Source organism: Heloderma suspectum, chromosome 5, assembly GCF_057233095.1.
Source record: "Heloderma suspectum isolate Gila_16-S chromosome 5, 16-S_ref, whole genome shotgun sequence".
NCBI classification, from domain to species: Eukaryota; Metazoa; Chordata; class Lepidosauria; order Squamata; family Helodermatidae; genus Heloderma; species Heloderma suspectum.
In genome coordinates, this window is record NC_139462.1 from 139,120,997 (window position 1) to 139,135,676 (window position 14,680).

Below are 14,680 nucleotides of genomic sequence, written 5' to 3' on the forward strand. Positions count from 1 at the left end.
CACTCTCCTGGAGGTAAAGGTGTATGATCTGGGTTAGCCCAAAGCTTATTGTGGGGTGCATGTCCCCAGTTCCTTACCCATTCCTACATACACTTGCCATTATTGACATTGGGGTTCCATGATAGGAAGTCACTTATTGACAATGCAAGACACTGTCAGTTTGGGTGGAGCAAGGCTCCCCGCTTCTCAGGGCCTGGGAAGAGGCATCAACAACCAGAGGAAGCCTTTAAATATCTTACAGGAGAGCGCCCTGAGTGGTCGCCCCATCTGCCCTGTAAAAAGGTCATCATAAAAATACCTGTTTTGCATTGAGCTGGACGCTGCAACTTTTAATATATTGCTTCTAATGATCGTCTGATTGTTGTCTCCAAAACTATTTTCCTTCGCAATTATTTTAAAGTTTGCATGCATTTTTTTGCTATCTTTCTTGGACTAAAAATGGATGGCAGTTGCAAAATGCTCACTCCTTCAAATATTTGAAGTTTGAAACAATATTATTCGACATATATAAAGGGTGGAGGGAATCGTTGCCAAAGCTTCATCTACCCATCTGTCAGGGACAATGGTGACAACTGGATTTCTTATTCCACTGATTTATAGTATAGTATAGTAGTAGCTATACTGAGTAATTCAAATCTGCTTGGCTTCAGGTAAGAGGTTTTCCAAGAGACCAGTGTGACCTGTACAGTAGGAACCAAGCTACAACAGCTGCCTGGCATTTGAACTTATGTTGTTGATGACATGGGTGGAATTTTCAGAAATCAAGGCACTGTATATTGCAAGAGCATTCCCTGGGGAAAACAACTACTTTTTCCATAAAAAGGTAATTATTCTTTTGATGGATTCTTTCCCCCAATTATCTAATTTTGGGCGTGGAGAGCCCTAAGTATATTTATAGTGTCTCTTAATGTTAGCAGTAGTTTTTGATAGCAATCTGGTACAGAAACCCACATTAAAATGTAACACTTAGTAACATCACAAAACACACATACACACAAACAAATGTTTCTATGGAGACAGCTATCTAAATAAATGCTCACAAGAGATCCAAGGCATGATGTCATTCATGTGACCATAGCAACATGCCAGTATGAGCAGCAATATTTGGATTTTTCAATCAAGTAATGACATAGAATTAGCAACTTCGTGGCCGTATTTTTTAGTAGCCTCCACCATGGCTGTGGCTTTGAAAAAAAAGTATTTTTATATAGTGGCTCTTACTACAACCAGCAAGGCAACATGGCTTCTGGCATTTCTGCAGTATCGAATTCCCCAGAGCATTTGCTGACCCCAATAAACAATGAAAATTTATATGACCAAAGAAATATGTCAGAATGCTGGTCAGAGGTCCCTCACATCTATACTTAGGAAATATTGGGGCCTCCCTCCCACATTACAAACACACACACACACACACACACACACACAATCTCAGTGGGTTATTGGGATACACGGTATCCTGATGTAAACCACATTTTGTTTCTTGTAGCAGGGTTGTTTCTCCCTTTCTAATTGCAGTCCAACTGCTTTCCTTCTAGTCTCCTTTTTCTAGAGGGCACAAGATTTAATCAATACATTTAATTTTCCCTTAGAGAACAAGTCACTTACCCTTCACAAAGTAAGCAATGTGAAGCACTGGGTTGAAAGGAGAAAACAATCAAAACACAAACCACCACCACAAAAAAGATCTCCATCGAAAACACATATACAAAAAAATGAGCTGTGAATTCAAGACACATTGAAAGCATCCCTTACTGCACTATCACCTCCACAAGTGGTTCTTCAGCCCAACATTTACATGATATGTCTTGCAATCATGCTCAGAATTAAATACATAAGGGAAAATACTAGCTGCATGCCTTGATGCAGGGCTGTATAAATTCAGCTGAAAAAAAAATTGCAACAAAGTTATCAAAATGCTGGGCCAAGGACAGCTGATTTCTACAACCTTCCTTGACTTATACAAAGTAAACATATTTGTGCATGTATATATTTCTTTTGCGTTATTTATTCGACTTTTGCTAGCTATGCATGGAGCAACAGAACCATGCACAACTATGAAGCCATTGTCCACTGGAAATGCTGAGTCACCCTCTTGCTTCTGAGACTTTAGCCCAGGGGTGGGCAATTTGTAGCTCTCCAGATATTTTTGCCTACAACTCCCTTCAGCTTTAGCATAGCCAATGGTGAGGGCAGATGGACACTGCAGACCGAAACATCTGGAGGGCCACAAGTTGCCCACCCCTGCTTGTGGCTTAGCCCATGCAATTCTGTGTCTGCCTTTGCAGCTTTAGGGACTAGAAACTTGTATTATTTTTAATGAAAGCTAAAATTCTAAGGATGCTGAATTCTGTGTTTAGTACTAAATTATGTGGGTTGTATCCAATGTTAGTCTAACTTAAGACACATTCATTTCCATGGTCTACTCTAAGTAGGACTAACATTAGATACAGTCCAGTGTTTGCATGATGCAATTGTGAAATTTCAGAATACACAGCCCTGCTTGCATACTAGTCAAAACATAACTAAGGCTGCAATCTTAAACACTCTTATTAGGGATTAAGTCCTACTGTGTACAATGGTACTTACTTCTGAGTAAGAAAGCATAGGATTAGATGTAAGGCACATTTACATAATCCATGAGTAAGATTAAATACTCTTGGGTTAGAATGTTCTCTGGTGACCCTCTCTTCTCCCCACTTCACACAACAAGTATTCACAATCTTTGTCATGCATCATCATTGACCACCAGTTTTCTGCTCTGTATCATCTGTAAATTTCCTTCTCCTTCCAGTCCTTGCTATGCTTACCTTGAGATCCTTCCAAGAGAGAAGCTTCTATAACATATGCAAAGAGGTCTTTGCCTAGAATTTTAGTCACGAGAATGAAAGAACACAACTTGATACAGCTCAATTATGCATATTCTGAACATTTCAATAGCTCTGGATCCAAGCTCCAAGCAGCAGGATTAGTGACTGTTCACTGGTCCCGCTTCATTTTTCTGATTTTCTTCATTTCTGCTAGCACTAGTGGCATCTCAGGGATTAGCCAATCATTAAAATGACTACTGTTTCCCAATTCACTCTCTCTTGCATAATCCCATTCACAAGAGTCAGATTTTGCCCATTTCTCCTTCCACCAAGAAAATCCAGGAAACTGTTTGTGAGTTTTAGTTATATTGTTAGTTAAGGGAAAGGAAATGATGTAAATATATACTGCATTTTCTTACAATGGATGGAGGAAGTAAGTTAATGGGGAACTAATGGTATAATATGTAGCAGGCAACCTCAGTCTGTTGATCTCTACAGTCTGTTATTTTAATACTTTCTGGAGACTGCTTCATCCAGGCTGCCAACATCTGCCAAAAGTAATCCAGAGAAGGATGGCAATATAATTCAATTATTTACTACACACTGAGTGACATGAGGGTGGGCAGAAACAAAACGAAATGAAACAAGAGAGAGCCAGGAGAAGCATAGGATGCAACTCTTACTGGATTGTTCCACTTTACACTGTAGAGAGGAATAGCATGTCTGAATGCTCCTTCGTGTAACAGGCCCCTGCACACAGAAAACTAGCATGTCAGGATGAAGTCCGAGTCAGAATGCCTCTCACTAATTTGCTAGTTTTCTAAATGTAACCACTTTTCCCATGGAGGATCATTTAAATATGTAATTCTCCCATAACAAAAGAGAAAATACTATTGTGGAGGGGGACGCTGCATATGAATAGATCGTTTTCAACTTCTAGCTAATATATACCATGTTATATATACCAAAATGGTATAATGCAAACTTTCGGTTTGGTTTGCTTTGCTTTGCTTTCAAATGAAAAACTAAGAAAAAGTGGTAACTGTTAAGAAAAGTTACTGGATGAGGATGCATAAGCAGAAACAATTAGAATATGTTTGAAAGTTGATTCAATTATGCTTTGTAAATTATCTATATTACTTCACATTTACTATCAGCCAATGGATTCTCAGGATCATAGGGTATTTCCCATTCTGTCAAAAAGGCAGCTTTGGACTGGCCCAACACAAGATCTATTTTGTGTTACAAGTATACGGCAAACTTCATACTGACAAAATGTTTGCAGACTGATAAGTCCAATCATGCCCCAACTATAGCAGGAAATCAAACCTGGGACAGATTCATGTTGGACAATGGGAAAGCCACCCATAGTTTTCTAAATACGTCTGTTAATTTGTGCATGTTCTGCCTGAAATGTCTATGGGCAACATGTCACCATGACAATTCCTGGTCCCAAACTATTTAGGGCCATAAGCACCATTAATTTGAATTGGGTGTGGAAACAAACAATGTCAGATGCAAAAGCACCCCCAGGCTATGTTCTTGATATTTAAGCAGTAATTCCATGCCATCCATTAATTAGAAAGCAGATTAGAATTTTAACACACTTTTTAAAAGTTTACAGCACAATCCTATCCATGTTTACTCAGATATAAGTCCCACTGTCTTCACTGAAACAGTGAAGACATATGGAAGTGTGCATATAAGATTGTAGTCTTAGGGCATGAGAGCTGTAGGATTTTTTTGTGTCTAAACACGCATAGGATTGCACAACTAAAAAGGTGCTCCATCCATATATATGAGTGAGTGAGTGTGTGTGTGTGTGTGTGTGTGTGTGTGAATATATAAATATATATAAACTGCAGATAGCAAACATCATCTTAAAAAAAGATTTATTCTTCTCTCATGTGCAGGAGGAATGCCTCTTCTATGATGACTGCTACAAACTTGTCTGCACATTCTTAAAACAATGGAAGCATGGCTCTTGCTTAAGAGCTACTATTCTATCCATATACAGTTTTATGAAAATGTATCAACTAAAACTCATACTGTTCTTACTCTGTTTTAGTTTAATCAACTCAGATTGCTTCAATTGGATGACAGCCTAGCAGAGAATTCTTGATTTTGTTTTGGGAAGCATTAAGAAATGCATTTCTCAAACCTGTAAACTGAAATGTTACTGTCCATTCTATCATCACATTCTGCTTCATGGGTAGCTGCTTTATGGTCCACCTAGCTTAGTATTGGTCCATCTAACTCAGTAATGTCTACTTTGTCTGGTAGCAAGTCTCCAGGGTGTTAGGAGTAGTCATTCCACATTGCCTGCTACCTGAGCCTATCAACTGGAGATGCCAGGGACTGAACCTGAGGACTTCTGCATGCAAACATGAGCGCTATCTATTAGTTACAGTCCCTCTTCTTACTCCCAATCCAAGCACTGACCAAAGTTGGACTTGCTCATCTTCAGCAAGGTTGCTGCATCACAGGGTTGGCCCAAGGGTTGCTGCCTGGGCCAGACAAGATGGCGCCTCCTCTCTGTTCCATGTAGAGAAGCCGGCTGGACTGGCAGTTGAATCTTCGTTCAACACTGCTGGTGGGCAATGGTGTACTCCATCACACCTGAGGCAGCAGACTAGTTTAAGGGGGCCATTACAGGCTGTGTAGCATACACAGCTCTGTCTCCACCAAGACCTGGGGAGTCCAGGAGGAATAGCCAGAGGCCACTACTGCTCCCCCATGCATCTTGAAGCAATCACCTCACTCTATCTAATGGTAGGACTGGTCTTGCTGAATCATTTGCCCTGGTCGTACTACTACATAATCCATTCAGAATGAGATTAGGAAGTTTGTTTGGCACCCCTTAACCTCCTGCCTTTGTAGGATCAGGTAGCAAAGCTGCTCTCTACCATTTTTTTGCTTTTTTGAGAAAGGTCCAAATAAGTACTATTCTGCAAAAATTAGGCTCCAAGAAATTTACAGAAGGATGCAGTTACCAGATGATTCACAACTAGTTACCTTGAAACAAACCAGTCTTTCTCTCACAGTCATCCAGTTCACACAGTTATCTTCTCACAGGAAAAGTAATGTTTTTCCTCAAGTAAAGCTAACAATGTATTTTAGTCTGGAAAGTGTCACTTGTGATTTTTGTTAATTCAGGACAGAAATGAAATGAAATAAAAATGAAACTGGATGTACATACAACCTAGCCCAATAGTCTTCAACTTTTTCTGATCTAGGAACTAGGTCTTTACCTCCTCCTAATCTGCAATAAAGCCCACTTTGTTAACACATATCAAGCTTTTCTTTCTCCCTCTCTCCCCCTGTATTTACTCCTTCCCCTTAAAAAAATTCCAGTCACATAAGTGGAGAAGGCAGGGATGCACTCATTGAACCCTCCTCCTCTGCTGCATTGGCAACCTGTTCCTGAAGCTCTCCACATGCTGGGATGACCTTCTGCGGCGGGGAGCTTACTATACTCATGTAGGATCCCCAGGGAATAGGACTTCTCTCTCCAGTTTAAAAATGGCTGTGGTACAGCTGGTGCAAACCACCTTAGGTCAGGATACAACCCATTTGTAAGTTGTAAGGCACCAGCTGAAAAACAATGGTTCACTTTAGCCATTGAAAAATTGATATCTGAATTATAGATGTGGGAGATTCAGAAACCAATTGAATGGTATCTTGTGGAAAAAGCCATTGTTTGTTCCTATTAGTATGTAGCCTCCTGAACCTGCAAGAACTACGTTCAAAAGTGCAACCTAAGCATTCAAAGAACTTGAGGATAATGTTTATGATGGAAACATGGAAAGGTGCAACTGGGATGGATGTAGATCACATGTTCTACCTATTATTTCTCACAAAGAGACTCTCAACATTGTAAACATCAGTGAGGGGAAATGTAAAACAGCCTTCTCCAACCTGGTGTCCCCCAGATGTGTTGGACTACAATTCCCAGTATCCTCCAGCCAGCTATGTTAGCTGAGGGATACACATCTAGAGGGCACCAGGTTGGAGAAGGCTGATGTAAAATAATGTGAAGGAGCAGATGGAAACATTACTTGATTTTGCTGAAGACAATGTCAACGTCTGTGAGAGTCACATTCTTGCTATCGATCACGTGACAGTCCTTACACAACTTGGACCAGTTTTTCCCATGCATCTCTTTTCCTGTGGCTCGTGTATCCCCATGGATGGCAAATTTCCTGAAAGCCTCTTCCAGAGCACCTAGCTCATGCCCACTGGCCCCTTCATGGGAGCTGTTCGACTCATAGGATAACCTTTTGGCAGCTTTTTCTTTTGAGGGATCGGCAGGAGACTTTGAAGCTGTTTTGTTCGCATGCTTGCTGGGCTTGCTTGTGTTGTCAGCCATTGTGCTAAAAGGAAGAATTGAGAAGAGGTAGTTGATTCTCTGTAGGTCACAGCTTGCATTAAAAAATATTCAGACTGTATTCATAAATGTCGATGTCCTACTTTGGTATTTTAAGAAAATAAAGCCATATACAACATTTTTAAAATTTTTGTTAAGCTGTCCTTAGAACTGAAAGTGCTCATTCCAACATAGATTTTCAGCATCATTGCCAGGCACTTAAAAGTAGGGATGGATGGACTCCCTTCTGTCCGTCGCTGCCAGGCACACACCAAACTACTGCCACCTCCTGCTCACAGCACTGTGCAAGCTGCTGGACAGCCCAGCAAGCACCCAACGAGCACCCATCCCCTCAGCGAGCTGCCATTTTGTGAAAAAATGGCAGCTTGGGGTTTTCTGTAAAAGCAATGTTGCGTAAATGGTGGCCGTAAAGGGGCCATTTACGCAACGTTACAGGCATAAATAGTCCACTTACACCTGTAATGTTGCATAAATGGCACCTTTACAGCCGCCATTTATGCAACATTGCTTTTACATTTTGTCAAAATGGCAGCTCGGTGAGGAGATGGGTAGCCGCTGGGCGGTCGTGTACCACATAGCACCGGACTAACAGCCCGATAAGTGCATGGAACCTTGGTGAGCAGGGTCTTGGAGGCTGAGCTGGGGGGGAATCTATTGGACTCCACCCCCCTCTCGGACTCCAGCAACATCCATACGTAAAAGATTTGGGGGCCAGGCCCATAGGACACACATCTGTGTAAAATCTGCATATTATCTTATATCTATATCTATATAAATATAGAAACAATGAATAGGATTTATTTAGATTTCACAGAAGGCAAAGTCAGCCAACTAATTTGTCATCCAAGTAATCTCAAATAAAACAAGTTCTTCAATTAATTTCCCCCCGACCCAGATTATCCCAAACCAATAGAAAAAACTTGTTTTTCTAAGTTTAATTGCTTTCCATTGACACTAATCGACACTCAGAGTTCTGTGGAATAGATCCAGGGCCCTAAGAAATAGATTCAGGGGCTACACCTAGCAACACCCCTGTGACTTGGTAAGACTGAATGAGGTCTAATCTATACATGCAGAAGAATGACATAGAAGAGAGGACTGTAACAAATTCAGGCTGCAAGTGAATGACGGCATTATTGAGTGCTCCCCCTGATTAAAAAGCTCCCTGCCAGAAGAAAACCAGCACATCGGGGAAAATATGTTGTAGACCAGAATGCTCCCTGCTGTACTACTTTTCTACTTCTAGAATATTTTTCCCCAATACAGAGGAGCGTTTTTAAAAATGGCATTCCCCCCCCCCCAACCTACTGAAGTGGCACAGCCCACTCTACTACCTCATTCTTACCATTCTGCTTCACAGGTAGAGTAGGCCTCAGCCATCACATATCACACATCACAGGCAGAACTTTCATATCTCCTCAGATGCAATGCTTTCCAATGGAGGAGTCAGATCACTCGTTCAGTTGCCAGTCACAACATGTCAAGTAGTCAAGCAACAAGAGATCAAGCAATGTATGTGTGAATCAGATCTAAGAATGCCTTTGAGTGTTCATTTTGAACTTCACTCATGTAATAGTTTAGAAAAACAGATACTTTTAAAAAATTGAATTATAGATCCTTGAACTGTTATTCTCTTTCTATGAACACAAGCAGTCTTAAGTAGGTGCCCTGAAGCAGGCACGGCAGCACAAACAGCGGCAAATGGAAAAGATTAAGATAAATATCTGTGCAGAGCCAGCTGAATCTTTTGCAAAGAGTCAAAGGGGAAGCCCTGCTCTGTTTCCCTGCTTGCTCCAAGGGTGTTATTCACCCCATACTCTCTCTACGGCTGTTCACACAACACAGTAACCCACAATCAGTGGCTGAGAGTGGGGTGTTGTTGTTGTTGTTGTTGTTATTTCTTACATTTCTGACAGCCCAACAGCTGGAGCTCTCTGGGCGGTTTACAAAGATTAAAAACATTAAAAATACAATATACAGAGATTAAAAACCATTTACATAAAAAAAAATATGAATAGACAATGCACACAAAAGAAACATATAGCTAAAACAACTTCAAGCAAACAAACTCAAAAAGCAAACCACCATAACCTTAAGACATTCCAGGATTGATTAAAACTTATCATATGCTGCTGAATGCCAGGAGAAGAGAAAGGTCTTAACCTGGCGCCAAAAAGATGATAATGTTGGTGCCGGGCCAGCCTCGTCGAGGAGATCATTCCATAATTTGGGGGCCACCACCAAGAAGGCCCTCTCCTCCTTCTGTTGCCGTCTTCCAAGCTTCCCTTGGTGTAGGCAGCCAGAGGAGGGGATTAGATGTTTTGAACTGTGGGTTGTTTGTTGAACTATGGGTTATTGTGTTGTCTGAACACAGCCAGGGCAGCTTGTTAACCATGCAGTGGGACTTATTTTTTTGAACAAGCCACCTTGAGAACCAATGGTTTGTTGTTGGGTTGTTCACAGTGGTTAACAAGGCACACTGCATGGTTACCAAGCCACCCTGGCTGCGTTCAGACAACATGCTAACCCACAGTTCAACAAACAACCCACAGTTCAAAACAACCCACGTTCAACTACTGAGTGTAGATTAGCATGTTGTGTGAACTGCCCTCTCTCTCTCTCTCTCTTTCTCTCACTCACGCACTGCTCCAAACACAAGGGCCATGGCTATAAGAGATGCAGCAGCCACACACATACACACACTAGCAGGGAACAGCAGGAGCATCACCACCAGTGTGTAGGGTGTAAGATCGCTCCTGCAGTTCACAATGGCACTGATTGGCTCTGCAGATATGCCCCTGGCAGCCATCCAAATCCACAAAACCTGTTTACAAGCTATATACAAAATAAAAAACATTTTTTAGACCAAATTATTCCCACGAGTGCCTCAGCAATGCTAAGATCACATTCTGTGAGCTTGATGTGATTTATTTTTAAGACAGCCTGGCAAATAAATCCACAAAAATTACTAGCCTATAAAAATGCTTCCTAGTTAGCCTACCAATGCATACCACCATTCCTTTTAGGCTAAAACTGACTAATAAAGAACTACTAGGTTCTGTAAAGCTTCTGTGTCTGGGTGGCTAGAAGCAGTTCTCAGCTACCAAAGGCTATCAGGCAAGTGACTATTTACAAGCAGCACAACATTCCCTGATTATCAGGGAGGACATGGGCACACCAGAGAAGATGTGAATATTTACAGAAATCTCACATTGATGTGTTAGGAATTCAGATAGTCAAGGCAGTTTTTTTTTTTTAAATGCATGAATCAAACCAATGGTCCCCTTTGATGGTTTCTATCGACTAGCAGTAGCTGTCCAGGATTTCAGGCAGAAATATTCCCCAACCCTGGCACCATCTGAGATTTTTAACTGGAGTTTCCAAGGACTGAAACTGGAATTTTTCACTTGTAAAGCAGCTGAGCTTTGAGCCTAAATTTAAGGCAACCAATATTTAAGTTTGATATTCAGTTCAATTTGATATTCAATTCAATTCTAATTCATATGTAGAGATGTAAAATTTCTGGAGATTTTAAGGCCATGGAAAAAAACAGTTTTGGGGGGGTAGGGATGGGGAAAAAACAGAAATCCCCCCCCCAAATGGAAAAATAAACAATACTACTTTTTTTTGTGCTTTTTACAGATCTAAAGTCACTTTGTTGCTTTAAGACAGCCTTCCCCAACCTGGTGCCTTCCAGATAGTTTGGTTTTCATTTCCCATCAGTCTCGGGCAGCATGGCCAAAGGTCAGGAATGCTAGGCACTGTAGTCCAAAACATCCAGAGGGCACCAAGTTGGGAAGGGCTGCTTTAGGAACATAAAGCAGCTTTTCTGTTCCTACAGTTATTTTATGGATAACTTAGTTTGCTCATAAAATTATCATTATATGTTAAAAGTTTTAAAAGTAAGCTCAGTAAATTTGTAAGTATGGTCTGAATAGATTAGAACTACATTAAATGACTGCTACAGCATCAGAAACACAGGACTCTATAGAACAAAACCCAAACTGTCAAGAATGCACATTTACTGTCAACAATGCGCAATGGTGACTTTACGCACATGTTGGGAAACTGAGCATAAATGTCTATCAGTAAAATATACTTTCAGTCAATAATGTTAATAAGGAATGAAAGCAATAAGTATGCTGGGAATCTTACAGAGAGGATTTAAAAAACATTTCCCCCATGGCTTTGTTATTTCCAGACATTTTATGTCACTAGTCCTTCTATAAAAGTGTTATTACAAAGTTTTCAGAATCATGGGCGGGGGGCATGGAGAGTAAAGGCTGAGTAACAACATATACTTTGTCTTAAACTCTAAAAGAAAATATTTCATAATTCCAAGCTGTTCAATCCTTCAGAAAAAAACAAAAATGGTCCTTAGAAAAAAAAAACTCCCCTCAAATTTTTCTGTTTTCCCAGGCCTTCACATCTCTAACCATATGGCATGAAGTTCCAGGGAGAGAAAAGAATCTACAGCAAGCAGATCCACTTTCCTCCCAACAGCAGAGGTTATGGGGGGCTGGGAGATGTGGTTTTCATCAAACTACAAAAGCTCCTACCTGATCCCCGGGATGCAATCTTCACTTACCATAAGCAACCAGGCAAGTGACAACTTACAAGCCTGAGACAGAGACTGGCCCCAATGCTCAGCTGCAGATAGACGGAACAGCGCATTTAACTGATGTCACAAGCTGAACAAAGGGACCACAGCTACCATTCTAAGCTTACTTATTAGGGAATAAGCCCTGTTACTTCTTAGTGAAGATACTTAGGATTGCTCTGTGAGTATCCTGAAACCCTTCCTACAGCTCCAAGGATATGTCCTGAACTAATGCCACTAAAGAACTAAATTAGAAGAACTATATGATCTTCAGGGAAGCCAGATATGCATTTAGCCATTGCACTAAGCAGGGATCAGTTTTATAAAGGTAAGCAATGCAACATTCCCAGCAGCTATTTAAAAAACAAACAAACCCTACCCCAAATCCCCAGCTTCTTTGAAAATAAAAGTCATCATCTGTGCTAAAATCCTTCTGCATGCCCACTGCCAATAAAACATGGACCTCTTTTATTTGTTTTTTAACTAAGCGTTTATGTTTATAGATTGCATGCATTTATCTAGTATTTGTAAAGCACTATACTTTGCTCATAACTCTGATTTCCGTGATGCATCGACAGCGGCCCGGGTCTCACACAATGATGACCCAGGTTTTTTTTTAAAGCCCAGGGTTGCTGTAAACAAGCCAGCATGTTAGTCCCATGGCTCGACTGACGGACCTGGAATTCTGGCTTGCCTCTCCCCTGACATGCCAGAGTTGGAACCCAGGGTTAAAAATGAAAAAAAGAAGAGATGTAGCTGCTAGATGGGGATTTAAAGTAATGTCTGTTTTGGTCCTTAGTGGCAAGGGAAAGGCTCTCCCTCTGTACATGCTCAAAATGCCTCTTCTTTACTCTTACTTTGCATATTTTTAGCACTGAATTTAGCACTGAAAGGGGGGTTCAGGTTGTTGAGTCCTTGCAGTGTCTATGGGAGCCAGTTATGAGCACAGGCTTGCAATGCTGAAAGAATGAGTACAGGTTTCCAAAGACTATAGTAAATGATGTTTTCAATGTCTATTTTCTATAACAAAAGACACACACTACAGGCCCAGAAGTCATCCTAACACACAAGGGTATGAATCTCCTGTTGTCCTCTCTCACGTAAAAACCTTCCAAAGCATTCTGCCGAAAAATCAGATGACATCTCTCAGGTGAAAGGCTTGCATTTCAGAGCATCCACAGCACAGTCAGGATTACAATGGAAGTCTTGTTTTCAGCATGAACTGGTTTCGAGGACAATTGCTCTGTCAATAGCTCAAGTACAGAGATCATGTTGGGACAGATAAGGGTAAAAGTGAATGAAGGGGGAGGGGGTTACAATCTATTTATTCTATTAGCTGTATAGCAGATACTTGTTACAGCCAGGGTTCATCAAGCACAATGTAACAGGCTGAGAGTGCAGTAATTTACTGTCAAACAATTTTCTTCCCACTATTCACCAACTGACAAAGGACCAGTTTTAATGTTTTCTTTGGTACCAACCAAGGCCCTCAAAAGCCTTGCAACATTACATAAAGAGAAATATGATAAAATCAAAATACAAACCATTAAAGTAACACAAGACAATAAAAAACAGTAAGAAAAATGTACAGCTTAAAAACAACAACAGTACGACAAATGCACATAATAAAAGCAGGAGGCAAGATCCTATATGCTAACATTCGAGTGTGGACTCTTTATGTAGCTGAAACATCACCCTCCATACACAATGCCCTTCTAAAAGGTCTCCAGCTGTAGGTCTAGCAAATCTTGGGTGGGGGGGGATTCTCTGGGTGGGGAGGCATTTCCCAATAATACACCCCATTTCTGGAACAGGCCCCAATTGTGCCTGAGAGGCTGGCACCCAAGCTATCATCTCATGCCCTGATCACAGCTCACAGGGGGGGAGGGGCTCTCCATGGCATCCTGGTCCCAAGAGACGTCCAGAGCTATAAAAAGATTAAAAAACAGCATCTTGAGTTTGGCCCTGAAATGAACTGGCAACCAGCGGCACTTGCCTAAATATGTTCCGTGCACCTAGTTCCAGACAAAAACTGTGCTGCTACATTCTGGATCCACTGAAGTTTCCAAATTGTCTTCAATGGCAGCCCCACATAAGTCTCATTACAATAGTCAAGACGTTAGCAGGAAATGCAGGATGATGGAAAGTTCCTTGCCAAATATCTACGACATGCTGCTTTGGGCCATTTTTGCAATACCTGCAGAGGCAGGAGAGCTGGGGAATTCTCTGAAATGTGGGGTGTGCTCAAATTTGGCCATTTTTGCCTCAAATCTGTGATCCAATAGACAGGGCATCTGGAATATGGATTCTAGTGAAAAATCCTGAATGGACACTTTCTGCTAAATGCTTAGAATCTGCAGGGTAACACATTTTTGTGTCTGACCACTAGTACTAAATGGGAATGCAAACTTCCACTCATGTGAGGTATAGACATTGGATTGGATCGAGGATCTGCCATCCTGGGTTATTTATTACCTTTATATCCTGCCTTTTTTCCTCCTTAAGGAACCCAAGGCAGCGTACATAATCCTCCTCCTCCATTTTATCCTCACAACAACCACCCTGTGAGGTGGGTTGGGCTGAGTGTCTGTGACTGGCCCAAAGTCTCCCAATGAGCTTCCATGGGGACTAGAACCCGGATCTCCCGACTCCCAGTCCAACATTCTAGCCACTACAATACACTGGCTCTTCGTTGTTTTAATTTGCCTTCCACTGACAGAAGGGCTCTACTCACAGCAGGTGCCTTTACCCGATTTCCAGAGATACCCCCTCCCCCTCATACCACAGCTCATCCCATTCAGCAAGGTCCTCTGACCATCTGTGCAGATTTTCAGGGGGCTGGAGGGGCTGCTCTGGGAAGGAGTGGGCAGGTAAGTTCTCTTC

General features: G+C 41.4%; 1 protein-coding gene across 4 annotated transcripts in view; it reads right to left on the reverse strand.

Moving 5' to 3' along the window:
• TPPP (tubulin polymerization promoting protein) overlaps positions 1-14,680 on the reverse strand; it is a 69,074-nt gene that overhangs the window by 38,798 nt on the left and 15,596 nt on the right. For all 4 annotated transcript variants that reach the window (XM_084857592.1, XM_084857595.1, XM_084857593.1 and 1 more), the window contains exon 2: positions 6,869-7,183. In XM_084857592.1, coding sequence (XP_084713718.1) covers positions 6,869-7,183 — 315 coding nt within the window. The remainder of the gene's footprint in view (positions 1-6,868; positions 7,184-14,680) is intronic.